Source organism: Zonotrichia albicollis, chromosome 11, assembly GCF_047830755.1.
Source record: "Zonotrichia albicollis isolate bZonAlb1 chromosome 11, bZonAlb1.hap1, whole genome shotgun sequence".
NCBI classification, from domain to species: Eukaryota; Metazoa; Chordata; class Aves; order Passeriformes; family Passerellidae; genus Zonotrichia; species Zonotrichia albicollis.
This window is the reverse complement of record NC_133829.1, coordinates 11,540,721-11,563,156: the sequence shown is the minus strand read 5'-3', so window position 1 is coordinate 11,563,156 and position 22,436 is coordinate 11,540,721. Positions and strand designations below refer to the sequence as shown.

At 38.1% G+C, this 22,436-nt stretch overlaps 2 protein-coding genes across 2 annotated transcripts in view; one reads left to right on the top strand and one right to left on the bottom strand.

The window, feature by feature from the left end:
- Positions 1-276: 276 nt before the first annotated feature.
- CYP19A1 (cytochrome P450 family 19 subfamily A member 1) lies at positions 277-22,180 on the bottom strand. Its single transcript, XM_005483351.4, has 10 exons — positions 21,911-22,180; positions 15,145-15,312; positions 14,001-14,151; positions 11,548-11,702; positions 10,693-10,869; positions 9,907-10,021; positions 8,839-8,953; positions 8,077-8,239; positions 6,660-6,901; positions 277-3,722 (listed from the first exon to the last, which is right to left on the bottom strand). Exons 2-10 carry the CDS (start codon positions 15,287-15,289, stop codon positions 3,456-3,458), a joined length of 1,530 nt encoding a protein of 509 aa, XP_005483408.1. The 5' UTR covers positions 15,290-15,312; positions 21,911-22,180; the 3' UTR covers positions 277-3,455.
- GLDN (gliomedin) overlaps positions 10,769-22,436 on the top strand; it is a 46,475-nt gene continuing 34,807 nt past the window's right edge. The window contains exon 1 of the mRNA XM_074549347.1: positions 10,769-10,897. The gene's annotated coding sequence lies outside the window, so the exon portion shown is untranslated. The remainder of the gene's footprint in view (positions 10,898-22,436) is intronic.

Below are 22,436 nucleotides of genomic sequence, written 5' to 3'. Positions count from 1 at the left end.
TCCCTTCTTTTAAAGCTTTGATAAAGTGCATTCCTAGGAAAGTAGTCATGTATCAATTTAAATTATTTTAACTATGCTTTCTTGCTGTCATGAAAAATATGTTGGCAGTAATATAGTATCTAAAATCAGTGGGAATTTTGATTTTTAGAACATTGTGGAGTTCATCCTTGTATCTAATACATTGATCTGTTAATTCATGCAGACACACTCATGCATTTTAACACAATCTTGTGATTCTCAGATTGGGAAAACATGATGAAACATGACTTTAAACTCTTTTGCATACAACTTTTATTTGATGTTTATTTTATTTGCTGACAACATCCACATCCATGTGCTGTGAGCAGCCCATAATCACAGTGAAGTATAAAACACATTTGAGTTTGTTGTGTGCAATGCATTGAACATTAATGGAGCAGTCACGTCATGACTGCAGGCTTGATGTGGTTTAAAAAGCCACAGGAATTTGTGCAGTGCCTGGTGGTAAAACACTGTTTAAAACCAGGGCTCTGTTCTGTACAGTGAAAGGTTGAACCTGTTGGTACCCTTGTGGCAAGGTCTGAAACTGCTGCCCCAGCTGCAGCCATCGAGCAGGGGTGAGATTGTGGGGTGGGGATGGAGCTGGCAGTGCAAACATCCAAACAAATATCCATGCAAACAGAGCACTGAGGAGCAGCCCAACAGAGGCAGGGCCAGCAGGACTCAGATGAGCTGACAGCTCAGATCAATCACAGCTCTGCTGTCCAAACGGGGACCAAACTAAACCCTGTAGAAACCACAGGACCAGGAATGCTGTGTTCAAAACATGTCAGACACAATGGGAAATAACTCTGTTGTCTTGCTGAGAAAAAGTAAAAAATGATACTGCTTTATTTTGTCCATTGAATAATTATGGTAATAATTTTTCTGAAGTTCCTGCCTACAAATTCAACAATATAGAATACATTCAAGAAATTAGAGCAGCATGCATTTTCCGTCTATTTGATTTCATAAAATTACTTCAAAATTTGAATGATAATTTATTAACTTCATGCGTGTAAAAAATTTTACTTGGAGGAGGCCTATAATTGTGAGGTGGGAAAATCAGACAGTAAATTATCACTACAAAATTGGTTTTATGTGTGAAATAAACAAAGATATGTATCCTGTGTATAAAATAGTAGTTTATTCTCAAGAAAACGAGCCTTCAGTGGATTTCTTTGCAAAGTTCTAATGCAAATAAGAAATACATGCCCACTGAAGTACCCTGAAGTGTTTTATGATGCAGAAAGAGTAAAAAGGTTTTAAACATGCTTGCTTGTTTGTTCTTCTCCCAACTGCTTTATCAAGTTCTTAGTTTAAAGGGTACAAAGAATGTAGAAACAGAGATCACATTAGATATTCCACAGATTCATACCACTGTGGCACTTCATGACCTAAAAAATAGAAATCCTAGGAAACATAGAACCTTTTAATTTGGAAAAGACCACTGAGTCTTACCATTAAATCCTATTTATTCGTGTCTTCAACTGCCCAGTTTTGTCTGCATGTACAAGTGGTACAGGATTGCACCTTGCTGTTGTAATTTTTCGTATAATGCAAAAGTTATGGAGAAAGTTTTAAAAGTAACCTAGCTGCAATAAATTGTTCAAGTTTGCTTTCAAGTTTGATTTTTTAAATTACTGTACAAAATTTGTATATTGTTTTGAGAATTACCCTAAATGGGCAGCTCCTCTTTTTTGTCACCATTCCCAGTCTAATTCATTACCTTTGGGTGGGGCATATGGTAATTTGTTGGGTCTCTGCTGTTTTTCTGTGCTACTGGATAGATCTTTCTCTTCTGAACTTGTGCCTGAGATCAGTGGTCAGAAGAAATAGATTAATTAATAAATTTTATTTCTATTTTCAAAGTATAGTTGTCTGAACACAATTTTTCTCTTTTTTTCCTTTTTTTCTTTGCCTTCTATTATAGTTTAAATGACTTGGAAGGAAAAGGTTAATATAAAGCCTATTGTACATTGGTTAGTTGTCTTTATCAAGGCACTTTATCTGGAAAATCCCTTTCTTTGTGTTACAGAGTATGAAAACTCAAGTTTAATGAAAATGGAAAGTCTCTATCAAGGAATGTTGTCATTTGGCCAGGAAGATCTTTTTCTTCTTGACCAAGATGGCAACTCCTCATTAGGCTACTAAACATATCGATGTCCAGACTACAAATTTCAAGATGGGTCAATTCTGAACAGAAAGGTTGAGTAGTTTTTCCTGTTAGGGGTTAAGTATAAACCCCAGCCTGGTTTATAGTTATAATGAATACCTGTGTATGCAAAGGACCTCGAAAAAAACATTTTCTAAAAATCCGCTTGTTAGTTCAGAGCTTCTCTCCTTTGTCACTATGAAACTCTGGGCACTTACCCAGTGAAATTTGCTTCATGAAAGTGTTTATCTTTATAAACTCAGAACCTCTGTACATCAGTGGGCATGGAGCAAGAGAGAGAGCAGGACACTGCCCAGAGCTCCTGCAGAAGCAGCACCAGGAGTTGTTTGGATCATTAGGAAGGGACACTGTCTCGTGCTCTGGCAGGTGAACATGGGCAAGAATTCCAAATCTTACTCTCTGAAGTGGAATTGAGCAACTAAAACCAGGTCAAAAAAGGATTTGGCACATCTTAGGCATCTTAGAGGGAATTTGACCTTCACTCAAGATGGGGGGAGGTGGGAAATTTCTGTAGTCAATCAGGTGAGGAGGCAGGGCTGAAAGTCACCCCACCCATGTGGGCTGGTGACACTGTTTGGAGTTCATTACCTCATTCTCACCTGGCTTTAAGATGTTTACAGATCCCCTGCAGCAGGAGACTGGGTTTTAAAAATATAAAATAGTTACCTCAACTACCATTATTACCTAGTATTCTTCAAGTTACTGTTATTGGTAAAATCTGTGTGACACTAAATCTTTGGTATCTAACAGGACAGCAAAACATGTAAAGAAAAATGTTTGAATTACTTCTTTTTCAAACATTACTTTACAACTTATAGACGTCCTGACTACTTTAAATTGTTTCTTAGTCTTGAAATGAACTAATATTATTCATTCAGCTATTTTGAAAACAGCGTTTTTGCTGTGGTCAAATATTGCTAGGTCCAGCTTCAGGGAGGTGGGGGAAAGAGAATTAAGCACACATCATGTTATGTTGGTTTGTTGACCCTCAAACCTCTGAACTGGCAGTGTTTGAAAGGGAAGGCGTAACTTTGTCTAAACTCTATGGTTTTAAAATGTAATCAGGAATTGTATAGCATGGCTTCATCTACAACAAAATTATTCTATACTTTCAGTCTTTCCAATTCTGGCCTTTGGTTCTGCTGCACAGGCAGAACAAGGCGTCACATGAAGTCATTTAGGGGGGCAACAAAGCATTTTACTTTCTGTATTTAACTAGGAATGATGAATATTTCTTAGAGGTTGAGAAAATCCTGTAACTTTAGTGCTGATCCATTCTATCACCCTGACTCTCGTCTGCATTTCTTCTGGGTGTGAAAACCATCTCCAGCAGAGGCTGCCTCTCTATGGGGTGCATGGATAAGTCGTTGTTTTTCTGGATGTTGTTCAGGCCTCTTCCTTTCACTGTCTGCACTCTGCAGCGCCTCAGGAGAGTCACCAGGATTGCCTTCATCATGACCATGGCGATGAACTTGCCCACGCAGCTCCGGGGGCCGAACCCGAAGGGCTGGAAATAGCGGGAGGGGACCTGCGGGAGCAATGTGAGGAGGAAACTCAGAGACAGGCTTTTCTCCTTAAAAGCAGTGAAAACAATGATGGAAACTGGTAGTAGATATTATTGCCAGTCAATATTATTGCCAGGCCTATCACAAATCACAAATGGGACGGGACTGCTGGGAACGTGCCTTGAGCTGTTGTATTTTCCAGCATCAGTCTCATTGCATGGTTATGACAGTGGGAAGATGCCAGCAGCTCACATCCCAGGCAGCAGACCAAGAACTTAATGTTACAACTGACTTTAGAAGATTTTGACCAATCACACAAAGCAAAAGCACATTGACAGTAGTTCTATCCAACCACTATAAGCACGTGTACTTTTGGTTAAAACAATGCTTGCTTATTTCAAATACAATACCTGCTTGTAAGCCTTAAAACACAACATGCAGAGCTCCATTATCAAGCTTAGAACTTCCTAATATTTCTCTAGATATATATACTTTTCTGCAGCTTAGGGAGCTATTCTAGACCACCATTAATACACAGACCATTGTTCTATTTGTCCTTTTCTACTTCTTACGTAATTTTTCTGCTGACCAATCTTATGGCTACTGCTTAACTCTAATCAGAATTCTGCTGTCTCTGAGGCCTGCCTTTTGCAGCTTTCCCAAAATCCTCTGATTTTAAGGATTCCCACAGATATATTCTGAAAAACTTGTGGAAATAAACTTTTAAGAGTAGTTTCTCATTTCACACTGGAAATCCCAGGCCCACCTGCAGGCACTGACAGAAGTGTGGATCAGCCCTTGGAAATTCAGAGGTAGCAGGGATTGTTCAGTTAAACAATTGAATTCTGCTCATGTGTTTGTCTGTTTGTCCTGGGAACTACAGGGATTTCACCACAAGCTGTGAAATGGAGTGAAGCCTCTGCTCTTCAAATGCATTAAAGTTCATTAACAAGTTCTTCAGAAAATGTTCATTATAAAGCTTATAAATATCTGAAATACAGGCTGATGCGTTGTCTAATGATAATCACTGAGCCATACGCCTACTCCATTTGTAATTATAAAGCTAATATTTCTGAGAACTAATTTGTCATGAAATTAAATGTTAAAATTTTTCGTATTTAATAGAGAGATAACACAAAGCTATTGTCTTCTGCCCTGGCAGCTGAAATAGGAATTGCAGGATTCCCAGGATTCCTGAAGAGTCAACAGCTAGTTTCTGCTACCTTTATTGCCATTGAATAGATCAGTTAAAAAGAAAGTCTGGTTATAAAGAAATTATTTTTCTTCATCTGTGTAACTTCTTTTTAAAAAAGTGAGGCATTAACCATGTTCTGATTTCCTATTTAACAAGAATGGAGTAGAAACCATTTATTTATATCAAATCATCTGGAAAAAGTGTACTGTTTTTTCTTACTTTCAGGCTGACAGAAGTGTTCAGTTTAATTTTTTTTGAAATAAACTGAGCCATGCTTTTGGAAAAATTATAGATAAATACAAGTGTTTATAACACAGAGCAAGTACAGCAGCTGGCAGTGCAGCACAATGGCAAATGCACAGCCTGTGAAAATGGAAAAATGTTTAGATTCTAACAATGGCATCTTATCATAAATAATGCTGTGGATTTCTATTCACTTAGAGAACTGGAGGGAAATTGTGCCTGCCAGAATAATTATGTGGCAAACAGAATGCATCAAGTCAGATAGAAAATGTGTGGTTAAATATTTGGTCAAGGGGAAATATTTTTAGTAGCAAAATGTCCTCGTAAATTAAGCAAGATATCAATTTTTGATAGAAATACTTGGAATGTAAATAATGGGTAGCAAAATGGAGTCTATTCACAGGGAATTGTAATTTTGATAAACTTCATCACTTACTCTTCTTGAATTTTCTGCAAAAACTTTTTTTGAGCTGTTGTTTTTAATGTGGTTTGCAGGATTTGCTCAGCAGTTGAGAAATATGAACCAGGTGGATTAATACTAATTTTTTGTGTGTGTTATATTTGATATGCTTAGCTTTTTTGGTAAGAAATAGTTAAACCTTAAAGCTTTTTTCTGGCTTGAGCACTTTATGTTTTTCTTTCTTAGTTGTTGCTTCAGGTGTTTTAATGGTGAGTCCATTTTAGGTGTATCAAAGTATTCTGTTCTTTTTTAAAGCTGAAATTGCTGCTGTCAGTGTTCATGTGTGCAGCTGCTAACATATCAGTGCAGTTTTAATCTCTCCAGGTTATTATTGCTGAACAAATACAGCTTCACAAAACCAATTGTTTAATCAGTAATCAGCAGAGCAGAGGTCTGAGTAAATAATCTGAAGGATGATTTGAACCAGTGGGGGATTACAAGAAGAAAAAATATTCACATATTGCTTTTGGTTGTAGTTCTCCTGGTAGTTAGAAGATAACTTCATTTGAAATTCAGAGCTGAACGGGAACTTAATTACTCAACATCTGCAGTATTGAGTTAGTTAGAACTTAACATTTTCATTATGGTCTATAAAATATTGTTAATTTAAAAAGAAAAAAAAAAGAATAACATGGGCACTGGATCCCCAGTCTCTCAGAAGTTACTGCACTGCTTCACCTCTCCAGAGAATGCTCAGCCCTGTGGGCTGCTGGCATGGCTTTAGCCCCATAAAACCTTTTTATTTTGTCCAGTGCCAGGGGATATAATGGCAACCGTGTGTGTCTGACAAATTTAATCAGAGATTTTTAATCAAAACTGTTATGTCTGGAAAAAGCTGTTTTCTATGTTACGATTATTTTTTATTTAAAAGACAACTTGACAGGGAAATATCTGCCCAGCTCTAGTAATAACAACAGTAATCAGCAGGTTGTATGGCTAACTTGGCACTTAGACAAAGGGAAAATAGTCTATGGTCACAAAGTTCTTGAGAAAAGTAAGAGGAAGAGACATTAGCAATAAATAATATCCAAATTTCTGTAAGAAACAAGATGGAAAACTTACATTTTTCTCAAAATTTTCAAGAGAGAACTCGTTTGGCTTTGGGAAGAATTCGAGTTTGTGCATGCGGCCGATGTTGAGGATGATGTTGGTGCCCTTTTTCACGGGGTAGCCATCAATGACATCGTCCTGCAGTGCTTTCCTCATGATCAGGTCCACCACTGGCTGGTATCTCATGCTCTCATAAATAAAATTCTCCACAGTTTTTAAGTTTGGCATGTCGTCACTTTGGATGTCTCTGTCGCCTTGTGGAATAGAGCAGATGGTGAAGAGAGTAGTTGGTTAGGAATTTAATAACTTCATAACTTCATTGTACAAATATCAGAACATTTTGGGAAGATTATTGGGTTCTGAAGTAGGAAGGATCCGGCAGCTTCTAAGGAGTTTTGTGTGGCTTTCCTTTTTGAGGAAATCTGGTATATTGTTCATTAGTGTAAATCCTAGTTTATTAATTAACAATCTTCTCATCTTCTTATCACTCTTTGTTCTTGTCACCAACAAAACTCTGGGGGCCTTTCTTTGGGTTTTGCGTGAGAGAGCAACAAGGAACAACAAATTCATCTTCTAGGAGCTGACAGCAAGCAGACCCTGGGGATGGTCTGGAGCTCATTCTGTAGGGATGTTAAATTTCCACCGTGTGGTGAAGCCTCACCTTAGAGGGCAAGGCTTCAGAAAGAAGCAGGGAAAATGAGTGAGTGAGTACTCTCATGAGGACAGTGCAATGAGGATTATTAAAAGTACCTTAGAAAAAGAGTGAAGGACTTGTGATACATTTTCTGGTGTTTAACAGACCAGAAGTAAGACTTAAATAAGAGTGGATGAAATTAGTTTCTATATTGGTTCAGTGTCAGGCTTTGAATGAAGGCTAGAGAAGGGGAAGAATACAAATTTGGAATATCTTGATTGTGTTTTGAATAGTTAGTAATTAGTACTTAGAGGAGGCCAATTTGAGATCAAAATGGATGACAGCAGAATATAATTTTAATTTTGTCTAGTCTTTTCCTTCTGGAGTTATAATGAAACTTAGAGAAGTTCTCTATTTTAGCACAGAAAAATACTGGTGATTAGAATTATTTGAAACAAGTGCCCCCTTTTGCTGTATCAGGGTAACAGGAAAATAATTTCGATTAAACTTCAGGTGAATGCTGATATTACTGTGGTTGCTGAGGAGAAAATATACCACATTTTTTCTAATATATTATAAATTCTGATGATTCCTATTTTATTTTATAGATTTCTCACATTTTTTCCTTTGCTCTTTAATATAATTTTTTACTTACAATAATTGTTCATATGTTTTACAGCAAACACTTCTGTTAGGAGAAATTGCTTAAAATTTTCAGATTTAGATAAATTAAATTAGATGACTGCTGAAGCAAAATTATATTCCCACCTGACTGGCTTTGCAGCTCATGCTTACCCACAACAGCTTCAATTTCTCTCATCATCTCCTCTTCCACTGTGGGGTGCTCTGCAATCAGGATTAGCATAAAGAAGAGAGTCACAGACAGAGTGTCAGGAGCAGCAATCATCATCTCCAGCACACACTGGTTCACGTTCTCAGCAGTCAGATCCCCTCTGTTCTGGAAAAAAAAATAAAATAGGAAATTTTGGAGAAAATGTTGATTGCTGACCTCTGATGCCAACTAAGGTCTTACAGACTGCACAATTTCTGCACAGTCTATCTTACACTAAATAGCATTTCTTTTTTGTCTTTCAGAGAATGACAGAAAGCTCATGCTCTGATGGGTGTTTTGTAGGAAAGCAGAAATCTGTGTTCTTAGCTCAAATTCTTTTTAGTTTGTTTCATTTCCTCAATGAGTTTGTGAGCTGTCAGAGATTACACAAGGTAGGAGCGATATAACATTTGAAACCTTTCCAAACAAAAGGCAATATATTAAATAATACATAGGGGTTAAAAAAAGACTGAAGGACACTCAGGGATAGATGCAAGAGTTTTAGGGTTGTCGTTTAAGCCATGAGATAAATATGACAAGCACCTAATCCTGAAATACAATATTCTTATGTGAGTCACTCTCAGGGACTCCCCAGCACCAGCTCAGCATCCCTTTATGATGATGTGACTTTTAGAGAGGCATGTGAAGATTAAATTGCAAAGCCTGTGTTCAGGAGATTGTCAGAAAAACCAAAACTTGCCATATTTTGAGTAAATTCCCAATACCTGTGCAAAAATTAACTGGGATGCAAAATCCATGTGTTCATCCAACTTTTCCACAGTGGAAAGCTTTTGTCTTTTCTGTTCTATTAAAGTTTCCATTGCTCCTTTAAGATCCTTGCTGAAAAGAGATTAAATACAACAGATTGATAAATATCTGCGCCAGAGTATGACTAGAAATACAGAGATATATCAAGAAAAGCACCTAAGGATGGCAGAAATTAAGTATTCCTAAGAATAGTTATATGGTTCTCTGCAAAAGTAGTAATACTTAGGCAAAGTGTGTTTTCTTATTATTCTTAAATAATTACTTGACAGTCTGGAATGAATCTTAATCTCTTTTTATAGAATAGACTGAAAAGGAGGGAAAATTGTCTATATACACTATTAATGAATAAAGGTTTTAAAGATTTATTACCATTTCCAAAGAATTATTTTCTTTCCTTGTATGTTATATTGTGTTTTATCAGTAAGTAAAATGAATTTAGAGAACATAAGGGATTTTTTTTTAGACAAGTATTAGAAAAATTGTTGAAATGGATTATCACACTGAGCACCAAGTTTTAACTCATAAATGAGTGTTTGACTGAAAAATGCATGTTGAGAAATACAATAACCAGAAATTGTTCAAGGTTTAACTCTTTGGGGTCTGTACCCTGAATGCAGATGGGTTTCCTTGTTTGGATGAGCTGCAACCTGCTCTGATTGTTCTTAACTGGACAGCAAATAATCACTTCATCCATACAATGGCTTTGCCTTGTCTGAAACAAAGTTTAGTTTCACATTTGAGTGTGCATGAACTGATATTTTGGGTGAATAAATTGGGACTGGATAGACAAAGCTTTAAACTGGTCCCAGAATTCAGCTACTTGTACCATCAGTGACAAACCTGCTTCTGTCTTGGCTCTGTGGACAGGGAACCTCAGCAGCCCCTCTGCAAGTGTCAATTTAGTTTCCTAAAGGCAGAGGAAAGATCTGATTCATTTCCCTTGATTTCCCATCGAGGGAAATGCTTTTTCATAAAAAGAAAGACAGACTCTTATGCAATCGCTCTGTACAACGGTTGATACTCACACTGCGTCTTTGTACTTCTTGCACAGCCAAGAAATCTTAAAAAATATGTCAGGCTTTAATAAAAGGGCTTGCCAGGCATCGAAGTAGTTTTGAATCTTAAGCACAATGGCATTTTCTGTAAAGAAATTTTTAAAAAAAGGTCATTAGTCAAGTAAGGTAAATCTTTCAGAAAATTAATAATAACGTTGATTCCCTACTCCACTAAGTCCCTGGGAATCTGATAAGCAACTGGTAGGTAACATTTGAAGCACAGTGTAAGAAAGGTCTAGATTTTTGCAGAAACTCTTGGTAACTTGCTGCAAGGACACAGAGGTGTGTCAGCCAGACCAAAGAGTCTCCCACAGGAGAGCAGAAGCAGAGCTATTGCAGATCACTGAAATGGGCAATTTAGACATCCTGATAATATTACTTCTGTTATAGGCTGAAGAAACAGAAAACATAATTTTTTAGGTTAACTTTTCAGAGCAATCATTTAGTTTGGTAGAAAGATTTGATTCTTGCATGAATATAATTTAATATTGGAATTGTACCAAATTGGTGCATAAACATCTCTTCAAATGGCACTATTCATTAAGGTGGGTGACAAGCTAATGCATATTTTTGGTCATGTAAAACTTTTTTGTAACTAACATGATACTAAATCAATTTCAATTATTTATATGGTGATACAACGGTCTGTTCTTGCTCTGTTTATTTTGAGACAAAACAGCTGAGCGGTGTCAATGGATTTTCCTTGGATATGCATTTCAGACCCATCCTAAGGCCCAGAACTGGAGCTGTCAGTACCATCCAGAGGGACCCCGAGGAAGAGCTTGTTGGAAGTGTCGAGCATGATCCTCCTCATGAGGTTGAGCACGTTGATGTTGCCCAGCTCTGTGGTTTCCTCCTGCAGCTGCTCCAGGTGCTCGATGGTTGACTCCACACAAATCGCGATCATCCGCACCAGCCCGGGGCCAGACAGAGCTGGGACATTTGTGCAAAAACACAAAAGGTTTGTTAGTTTTTGTACCTTCTTTATGATGCCTCAAGTGGTGACAGCAGTGTTGATGAAATGGAAAATTGTGTCAGTGGCTGGTGCGAAACCATTTGGAGCTTCAGTGGTTTATCGTTCTTTGAAAGGAAAATACGGGGACGGATTGTAGCAGCCTGAATAGCTGCTGGTATAGTCCGGGGTAAGGAAGCAAAAAAGGTCTTTGCTAGTATGGTACAGGGTAAGGAAACAAAAAGGATTTTGCTGGTATGGTGCAGGGTAAGGAAGCAAAAAGGGTCTTTGCATAATATCCTGACATGTTTTATTCAGTCGTGAGGTGGAATATTCAAGTCCCCACCTCTACACATAGAGGGTCTCCCTTACTCTCTCCAGGGGCCTGGGGGCTGACCCTGGTCTTGGGGCAGTACAGAGGTGAGGGACAATCAGGGAAATGGGAAGGAGTGGCTCAGGGACATAGGAACAGACACAGGAACAGGGCAAGGAGTCAATGGGGTCCAACAGCTTTTTGAGGGTAGCTTCTCATGTGTCCCTAGAGCAGGGAATGCCACCCTAGGGTCTCCAGAGTGGATTTCAGACAAACAGCAGCATTTCAGGGAGGGCTGGCTCTGTGTGTGTCACAGGGATGCAGGGTGTCAGTGCACACTGGTTACCTTTGGTGAAAAAGGGTCGAATTTCTTTCCAGTGAGCTGGGTTGTTGTTAAATATGATCCCATTCTCGTACATGCCAATGCACTGCAATCCAAGCTTGCTCCCAAACCGAGACACGTAATGCCAGTGCTTCATTACATGGAACACGCTGGAGGATCTGAGGAAGGAAGGAGGAAAAAGCCCCCATAAAAGAACTGTTTCATAGACTAAATACAGCATTTGTATGCTGACATTTTACAGTTGCTCCCAAGTGCTGACTTGCATTCTTAATTTAGCAGCAAGCACAATGCTTAGCACGAAATGTTGTTCCTTTTACATAATTAAAAATCTTTTACAAAATTAAAAAATCTGATCAATGCTTTCAGAATTTGTTAAAGCAGTAATTTCTTCTGTTCAGATTTAAACTATTTTTCAATTAAAATGCAAATGGTTAATGAAGGATTTTAAACTATATAATGTGCATACATAGAAATGTGTAGATATATATGATACACTTAGGTAGAGCCCAGTGTCAGATATTTCAGAGGATAAGGTGAAATATTTGGTGTGTACTAAATTGCTGCTTTACTGTTGTATAGTCAATGCTATGTACTCTTTTGTAGTTCTTTGATCATTCTCAGACACGTATTGAAAGCATAAAAACACATGCATCACTTGAATATGCATTATCATACTACAATGGTATGTGTGGGATAAATAATAAATATTCTTAAAGAGATGCATAAGGGAAATCCATGATATGCGTATTTGTATTTACCACCACCAAGATTAATTTGCTGGTGCTGGCAGACAGCATTCTTGCTTTAAGATATAATTCCCTTTAGAGGGAGCCAGCATTTCAGAAATGTGCATCTGATGAAACACTGATCAAAGGAAATCCAACCAAAAGAAAGAAAATCAGATCAAAGATTTGAAATGAAACAATATGCTTCTTTCTTTACTGTGTAGTATAGTCTATGGGCCAAACCCCAGACTAGTAACATGGGTTTGGTTTATTTTTTCAGTCAGATAATATAAATGTGGCTTTTGCTATTGACTGCGAATATCCTTGGTTTTACAGTTTTTCTTCCTCCTGTCCTACATGTCTCTGTGCAGGAGACACATCATAATGTTTCAAGGCAGGGTTTTGTCAAGTGACCTTGCATAAGGAGGTTTTCCTTTTGAAACTATTTAATGAAGTCCTCCAGAAGAGGACTTTTGTAAGCAGCTATTGTAAGCAAGACTGCAAGTCCTTCTCTCTGAGCATTAGCACCTCAGTATCAGATTTGATGCTAAAAGTTCAGATGACATTGGTGAAAAGAGATGACATTGATTTTCTTGTGCAAAAGCCAGGTTTTGTTTAGTTTTGCAGTGAATTTAGGATCCACTGGAAATTTTATTCTATGTTCTTACTTTAAAGAAAGTTAAATATTCGTTTTCTAGGTATAGCAAATGATTTAATGCCAGAAATGTCTGAAAAGAAACAATGTATAGACTGTAAATGTAAATCTGAATGTAAATCTGGCATTGTTTAGCAGCACTCCTGGTTTATTTCTGATTAATTGGTAGCACAAAGACAACTATAAGAGTTGGTCAGAATTTCAAAGCTTTCAGAGCATTATCAGAACATTTTACTGCTTTAGTTGATATTTGTAACACCTTTTTAGGATAGGAATGTAAACAGTTTTCTCATCATGATAACTTCTTTCTACTGAGGTTTAAATAGAGATGAAGCTGACTTGCACCATATGGCAAATTCTGCTATTATTCTCTATGCTGCTCTTCTTTCAAAGGCTTTTACTTAATGAAGGTATTAATTGATTGACACTGTTACTTAAAAGGTACTGATTCTTTATCAATTACATGTGGTAAACCTTTTACTGCTTTTTTTTTCTTTTTCATGGCATGACTTCTTGGTTTAAGAAACCAATGAAGCTAATAAAATGATAGGCTGAAGTTTAGCATTACATTTAATACTGTGCATAATTGAAACCTATGAATAATCCCATTAATTGGAGTGGAATTATTCCTAATACTATAATGCTGTGTTTGCTTAGTTAAGTCACTGAATTGGAGCCATAATCTTCAAGCATTTACTTCCACTTTAAGGAGAAATTTAGAAACACAGAAAATGAAAATTTTACTTAACATATTGCTGTAGGCCTAGATCCCTAAACTGAATATTATGTTTATAATAAATGGATGGTAAAATAGATGGTAAATTATTTGTAAGATTGAGCCATAGTACTTTCCTATCCACAAAAAAATATTAGGAGAATTCACCAAAATTTCAACATCAGAGTCTTTAAACAGACACAAGATTAGAAAAAGGTCTGTGAATAGCAGAAAGTAATAGGCTTTTGTTAGAATGTTTTTTGAAAATAATAGCTTCAATTCTGCTTTAGAATAAAGTAGCAAAGTGATTGTAAAGACATAAAGCTTTTCAAGTTATTAAGTATAGAAAATAAGGATTTACTTGCTAATTATAAATGTTTCTTCACCGCCGATCCAAACTCTCACAAACTCTCCGTAAGTCTTGTTGTAGTAGTTGCAGGCATTCCCTACTCCCATCCAGAGAAATCTGCCATGAGAGATGAGGGGGCCGATTCCCATGCAGTATCCTGGCCCTAGGAAACAGGGGAGAGAGGGTTGGTCTCAGCAGTGCTCACAGACAAGAAAACACCTTGTGAAAGGAGGTTTTACACACGGCAGCCACAGCCTGTGCTGGGCAGCTCACACAAACTGTCCTGCTCTGAAACTGTCTCAGGAGCTGCAGCTGTGCTGCTGAAATCTCCCTGTCTGAGAGGCCTGTCGTGCTTTCAGTGGCACCTACAACAAATGACATTCTTTGCTGCTTTGGACAGCTTCCAGCTGCTGCTTGCTTTTGGAGGGACGAAGGCTCCATCCTAGGAAGAAGAAGGTCTCTTTTAGGCAAGAATCTTTTCCCAGAGTTTCTTCCAGGAGTCACTGTACTGGTTTAGGGTTATTCCCGTCCAACACCTGTGAGAGGCTGTGCACTGCTCTCCTCCATGCAGCAGGGTGTTGCATCTGGTGGAAAATAAGCTGAGCCATTAATGTCTAAACAAGCCCCCAGAATGTTCCAGAAGGGAAAGGAGATTCGATGTTCTGTTCTGGAGGGTTTTCAGTGCTGGAGATGGAGAAACATTGATAACCTACTAAAATCTGAACAGCTTCTTAGATAACTGTTTAGAGTCGAGGTAATTTAGAGGGACTAAAACTTTAAAACATCCAAAAAGTAGTTAATAATGTGCATGAAAATGAGAGTTGTAAAATAGAACGAAATAGCTGAAAATCCTGAGTTGTAAATTAGTATTATAGCTTTCTAGCATACACAAAATACCCAAAATAAAGCTGAAGATGAAATGTCATATGGCCAAGCCACGATTATAATGAAAGTTCTGAACTTAGAATAAGCTTGATTTCCTTTACCAGGAAATTTTAAGAATCTGTATAACTTAAACTGATTCATTACAAATTTTGTTGTCATACCGTGATTATTCAGCATTAATTTGGCACTTAAATTTGAGAAACAAACAAAAATTACTCTTTAATGTAATTTTTAATGCTTTAATGTGGCAGTAGGGCTAAAGCTGACTTACCTGGTATTGATGAAGTCTCTTCATGATTCCATATGAGGAAGAGAAAGCACATGAGGATGAGTATGGGCACGGTGGCCACGGGCATCGTGTCTGGTACCAGGCTGGTGATGTTGAAGTGCATCGGGTTCAGGGTCTCCAGGACCATCTCTTCAAAGAGGTTCTGCTTTGCTTCAGAAAGAGAGAGAGAAGGGGAGAGAGGCAGAGGCTGTCAAAGGTGTTCAGCTTTGCTTGGTACCTCTCACCTCCTTTGTAATCCCTACAAATGAGCAAATCCTCTCTGGACGTGGCTTTATAACTGGGGGACTGCCTGGAGTGATTGCTGGGACAAGCCTCATCACCAGTCAGAAGAGACATGAAGCAGACACATTTTTTTGCTTGGGAATAACAAAGGTTTTCTGACCTTGATGTTGAGGCATAGTTTTGGATATTTTGGCTGTCAGACCTTTTATCTCTGATATCGGCTTCGCTGGCCAGCACTGAGGTTTACTCCTCGCACATCTCTAACCAAAACACAAGAAATTAAACTTTCAGCACATGTGCAAGCATTGAATGTGTTCACTTGCCAGCTTTTGTCTATCTTATTTAGCTGTTCCCTTCCTGCATGCCTGTAGTGCCAGAGATCCTGAATTTCCAGAATAACTATGGTAGTTTTCAATGATTCAGATAAAGTACCCCAGAACCACAGTTTTTGTCTGAGACATGTATTATAGCTTTTTTTTTTACTGCCAACCTTTGACATAACATAATGAAATATAACGTAAAGCATTTTTTTATGGTTTTTCTGTTAAATACTTTGAAAAATATAATATATACTATAACAAACAGGGTCATAGATTATCTGTTGCCATAATTTTACTCAGGCTGTAACCAGCACTCAGCACAAGAAAGAAAACCCAAGGACAGCCAACAGGTCTCATAAAGAAAATAGAAGGATTATTTCAAAGGTTTTTTTGCATATTTTTAAATTAAATAGTAAAATATAAGAAGTTAGGTTACCTGGGAAGGAATATGTGTGAGGAGGAATGTGAGTGAGAACTCATTTAACCACAGGAAGGGACTGCTTGAACATCCACAATATTTTATTAATAAAACATCTTAATTCTGCGCTGGCAATAACTAAGAAGAGATTTGTTTTGTTTCTTCCTGCAACAGCATTTCAAAGTTGAAGGATCTATTTACTTAGCAGAAGCTTTTTAGATACAGTTTTACTTTCAGCAAGTGCTTTCTTGTTTGTTTTTTGCTTTGGCTGAAAAAAGTGGAACTTGCTCTGTAGTGACCAGCAGTGCTATAATTATGATAAACTAAGCCAACAATGGGATAGATGCTTTCTGGATAGGGAGAATCCTGATGTGTATGGTCCAAGGAGGAAATGTATGGAGTGTAGGAAGGGAATATGGGAAAAGGGAGCAAGCAGTGGTTTAAAACCTTGCAGGTGCATGCAATGCTCCCTTTTGTGTGTTTTGTGTCCAGGCTTCTGGGGTTTTATGATCCAAAATGACCAAAGTGCCAGGTGACCTTCCAGAACCATCCCTGGTGTTGCAATGGGGAGCAGCCCAGCCCTTCTGAGGGTGCCCAGGGACAGGAACCACCCTGGACACCTCCAGCTGTTCCATTGCCCTGTGACTTGTGAGAAACAGCTTTGTATTCACAAGCATTTCCATCATGTCATGGTATTTATGATGAGTGCTATTCCTTACCACAACAAAAGCATGCCTGTGTATATGTGAATGTTTTATCAGCTTCTGTCCCTTTCACTAAAATGAGTTTACAGCATTATAGAGGGAAAAAGCCACACTTGGGGTATATAGTTCCATTTTATGTTGCTTTCTCCCTGGATCTGCATAAACTTCATGTTTTTACTCCATTGCCACAGATAGGCTCTGGTGTACATTGTGTTTTCTGTTTTTTTCATTTCCAAGATATTGTGGTGTGTACTCAGTAGTTTCAGTGCCTCACATTCCCTGTGCAGACAAGCGTGGAGCTGGTTATGCATTTGGGTGCTGTGAAATAAACCAATTTCTTGCCTCCCAATGTGGATGTGTGAATATTATATCTGCAGGGTGAGCCCTGGTGGAGTTGAAGGCCCTGATATGTTTGCACAGTGTACTTTGCAAGTATGAGTCTCCCCCTTCTATCTCCTAAAAACGAGTTTTGATCTTGTTCAGCTCTTAAATACTCACAGCTAAAGTTTATCACTGTTTTGCCAGTGGAATGCAGACAGGTTTCTGTTTTTTCAAAATATACAGATAACAATGGACTGGGTTTTAGATTCTTGATTGCCCCGGCTTCATGATTTTACAGTTTTTAGTAAAAGAATTTTTTCTTTTTCTATGTCCAGCACCTTGCTGTTACATTTATAATTTCAACATCCTGGATTGTGCTGTCATGTAGATAAAAGTACTAAAGGCAAAGTATTAGGTTTGAATATTTTATACACTCTTGACCTGATCTTAAACCGTCTTTAGTCAAAGTGGCTTCTCAAGACTTAAACAGTTGACATTTCCTGTACTGAGGAATTCTTTGCTTCATTTCAATGTGTATTAATGAAACACACTTTCAGGGCTTGCATTTTTAACCTCGTTTTTTTCATTGCAAAAGCCAGCTGGGCCATGAAAATTTCACCTTAAAGATATTTCCACAAAACTCCTTATCCTACTTTTTATGCATTTCATCTTTTAAGAACTGCCCATGAGTGAAATCTCTCCTCATAAAAACTCAAACCCATTTGGACAGTAAGTAGTCACTGAGCAGACTGAAAAATTTAGGAATGGAACTGAGTGCCCACTGTGCATAAGGAAGGCTTCTCTAGTCTTGCTCATTTTGGCTTTTTTGCTGTAAGTAATTTTTCCTTTCCTTGCACTTGGTTGAGGTGGCTCAGATCAGAGTGGTTTGTGGGTTCAGATTTTTATTTATGGGGCAAAACTTTTAAAATCCCATATCCAGTGGGGCAAAAGAGAGTCATTGTAGGAAAGGGCTTTTGGGACAGAAGAGATGGATGTGCCCAGGCTGTCTGGCCTGGCAGCAATGACAGATCTCAGCACCTGGAAAAGCAGCTGCCAGCAGAGGGCCTTTGAGATTACTCATTTTTGAGATTGGCTGCAAGGCACTGGGAGAATGTTCTAGCTTCTGTCAAATGTTTTCTTGCTAAAGGTAATGTGATGAATGATGTCAAGGTCCACAGTAAGGAGAAAAGCTCATACATCTGTATGACAGCTGGATTGACACCTCTTATTCTGGTTACAGCTTTGTGCTTAATGACTCTGCAAGTAAAGGAGCAAATTCATAAAATCATACTATAGAATTTGAGCTCAAAATCTCTCTTAATTTTGAGAAGGAGTTCATAAAAATGCCTGATAACTCTTGGAGAGCCATTCTTGTGTCCTGGAGTTGCTTCCTTTGGAGTGGTACTTGTGTGAGGAGAGAAAAAAATCTGCTACTTAAAAATTCCCAAGTATTAATAACTTGTATTAGCAGCATCTGAAGCAACTTTTCTAGTTTTAAACAGTTTAGGAAAATAAGCAGACATTTCACACAAACCTCATTTTGTTTTAAGTATCTGCTCCCATTGTACCACAATTTTTGCCATTGTTGGTATAAACTGAAGGAACACAGTACCTCTGGAAAATAAAATAGTAGGTTTTAATTGAGTTGAAGTCGATACTTATCACCAGGGGTGCAGCCTATGTCACATCCTTGATGGAGGGATTGTCTTGTTTCCTTGAAAGGCTGTGGGCTGACAACACATCAGGAGACTTTTTAAACTTGGGAGTGCTCACCATTCCTTGTGAGAGGAAAATTACCCTGTAAGCATCAGGCTGCACATTTATTTAGTGCCACCCTGCATTCTGTGGTCTCTTCTAATTCTTCAATTCTCTCAGAATGCAACGAGGATGTCACTGAGGGTTTTTCCATCACCATTTATTGGTTATCTTACATTGCACTCCTTTGTGACATTTTTTTGTCTTTGGTACACAGTACTTTTTTCTTAATGACTTTTCATTTGTTTTATTACTTAATTATTTTTATCACTTAATAACTTCTCACTGTGTTTTAGTCACCTGATCCTTTGCATCTGTCAGACATCTCCCATTACAGGTGGGTTTGCAGTCCCAATGTGCAGAGCTGACATTTTAAATTTGGGTGTTTTCATTACTCTGCTTCTGCAGCACTCTGCCTTCTTTAGGAATACTTTCTACTTTTAACTCAATCCTCTGCATCTCAAAAGGAAGATAAATATAGTAAAATGTGAAAAGGAGGCAATAAACCCCTTTTTCAGTCATTCCTAGAGTTTAAGTCAGTGGGCTGGAATTTGTGTAGCTGTAGAGGTCTATCCCATCTAATTACTATGGAAATGTATTCTAGCAGTGTTGAATGATTATTACAGCCTGGAAGATTAATCCTGCACCACTTGATTACTATGAAATCTAATCTAAACAGCACTTACAACTTCATCTGTTGTTTAGGTTAGAGGAGGGGGAGGAATGGAGAAGGAAGAGATGACAGCTTTCAGCAAAGCTTGCAGGTGGGAATTTAGTAATGACCATCCTGGCAATCTAAAGGGGCTCTTGACAAGTAAATGAGGAGGTAGGAGCCTAAACTTGTGTCAGAGGGCAAGGGAAAGAGAAAGGCAGAACACAACCATGATTTTGTGGTGTTGAAAAACATCTGTACTGTGTGATAAGAAAAATTGTTACATTTGATGCCTCTGCTATTATATTGAGTTTTATTTTTTAATTCTGATGAGCGTTGTTATGACAGGCTTACCTTGTTTCACAGCTGAATAGGATCTGTCCCTAGAACCTGCTTCTCTGAGATTAAGTTCTGTCAGCTGCCTTTGATAGCACTTGTTAAAATGCTGCTGCAGAGCTACAGGGCTGCTGGTGGCCACAACTTTATCCACAAAACTCAATTTCTTGTCACCGTTTTCTCTCAAGGTCTACAGTGAGTTCCAATGTGCCAAGCAGTTTGGAATGGCAAACTTAAAATTACTGTTGTAAATGTTGACATTCCTACTGTCTGGAGTCAGTTCGGTCAGTTTTCTTAGCACCACCCAGTACTGGCATGCGACTGGAAATTAGCTGGTCACTAAACACTTTTCCAGAAACAAATACATTACAAATATCTTCTATAAATGTGGGGCTCCATTTGAATACTAATGGAGTTCTGTTGTAAGAGCAATGCCTCTTTTTTGCCTTTATATGGTGGTTGAGGTGTGATTTGGAAAAATAACTTGTCAGTTTTAGCACTTTTGTGAAAAGGTCTTGTTGCCTGTGAGGCACCACAATGTCCATGAAAAGCATTGCCCACATGGGATGGTACCAGGGTGTCCTGTGACACCAAACATCTCCTGAGCAGAGCAGGGGTGCCAGAGCTTGCAGGGCACCAAAACCAGCTGGGATGTGCAAACCTCTGCAGGAGGGGCAGGGCTGGCATTTGCTTCATCCCAACCTCGAAGTTTCATTGCAGCACCACAAGGTCTAATCTACTCAAAACTAATCAGAAAATGAGTCGTGGATGGCAAATGGAATCTTTCTAAAGTGCTTTTGATCAGACTCCTTGTGGCTGTGGAAAAGCAGTTTGAGAGGGTTTTCTGTAGATAGCTGCTGTCAGTTTCTGTTACCACAGGGTAGGTGTTTTGTTTCTAATTTCTCAAATAAAACCCAGCTCTCTCTACCATAGTCATGTTTCTGCTGTTGTACCTTTACTGCTGGCAAATACCTTGATCAATTTAAGCCAAAAGTTAGTTGACACAGAAGGGATGACTCTCTAAGAAATATTAATTAAATTTTTGACTTTTTCCTCTGGCTATAAGTATCATGTATTCTATCAAAGTATGTAAATTAATCCTGAAGGAAGGTTTATCTGTGTGTTTGAAAAAAAAAGACTGAGAAAGAATGCATGACAATTCTCAAACCATTCTTTTTGCAAATTACTTTATTAATCAGATATTATTATGAACTGAGATATAGCAGCTAGAAGAAAGACAGCACCTTTCCACAGCAAGCACCAATTGAGATATACCAAGCTTTGGTTGAATAAAAAAATCCCCAGGGTCAGTTCAAGGCTTGTTCTACCTGAGAATTTTATCCTCAATTTATTTTAATCTTGCATTTTAAACCTCACTCACAATCCATTTTTTCATGCTGTGACAGTGATGCTTGGAAATGTCAGTTTGTCCAAAATTCACAACTTCCCAATTAATTCTACATTGCTGTGCAGCAGCAGCTGGCAGTGTCTGTCCCATGCTCTGTATTCCACCAGAACTTTGTCATGGTACACATGAAAAAATCCACTTGAGAGTCAAAAGTATTAAATCAGAAACCACAGAAACACTGAAAAGGTTTGGTTTTTTAATCCATGGGGTCCACATCCATAAAAAAACTGAAAAAATTTAGTATTTTCTGATGTAATGTAAACAGCTTGGAAGTGTATTCACAAAGTGAATACACTTTCTTAGGATAACTGTTCTGCAAGAGCACTGTGCTGTTTTTTAGAAAAGAAACTTCATAGAACATTTGACAAATATATAGCATATTGCTGCTGTTTTACTACCAAGAATTTGGCCAAAGACCTGCATATTTTCTGCTAAAAAACCCCTCTGTTTAGGTAGTGACAGCATATAATTTACACAAAGATAATTACAGTAGCAGATCAAAGCAGCTCCAGAAGGCATACTTCCCACTCAAAACAAAAATAAATCCCATTTATTTCATGTCCTACCCATGCAGTTTGAAGAAAAATGCCAGAATATGAATTGAAAAGGTACCTGTGTCTTCTTGTCACTTGTGGGTTTCTGCTGGAGGAGAGTGCTGTCCTGGCTCCTGATGTGCTCCTCTCACAGGTCTGGATAGGTTGTCTGGTGATCACTCCCCGTAGCATCTTTTATGCAGGTGCTTCTTGTTGCTAAGAGATCAGTTGCTTGGAGATGGAAGTTTGTTTATTGTAATAGATCAGGGGCTGTAGCTTTGAAAAGAAAATTTTGTAATTTTACCTCTACAGCTCAATGTATCTGCTGCCAAACAGCCAGTGACAGAGATACACATGCCTGGGGCTGATTAGAATTGTGACTGGAGAGTCAAACAGAGAATTAAACAAAGTTTATAGTTTGTGTTTAGTGGCTCTGAACAAGGAAACAGATTTGTTGTTAAACTGAAGATACAACTAGCAGAAATTATGTGAACTCTTTGTCATGTGTATCTAAAGGTATTTTCAATTCCCAACAACAAGGAAGTCCAAATGTTTTATTCTAAAAGATGAATGTATTGTCAGTGACATTGTGTAAGGACACAATC

Bases quoted from the DNA above. Each gene is read 5' to 3' on its own strand.
- CYP19A1 (XM_005483351.4), bottom strand. From the start codon at position 15,289: ATGGTCCTGGAGACCCTGAACCCGATGCACTTCAACATCACCAGCCTG. The intron at 10,022-10,692 runs GTACTGACAGCT...ATTTCTTTACAG, and splicing joins CCTCGGGGTCCCTCTGGATG to AAAATGCCATTGTGCTTAAG. The intron at 6,902-8,076 runs GTAAGCATGAGC...CTATTCCACAAG, and splicing joins AGAAATTGAAGCTGTTGTGG to GCGACAGAGACATCCAAAGT.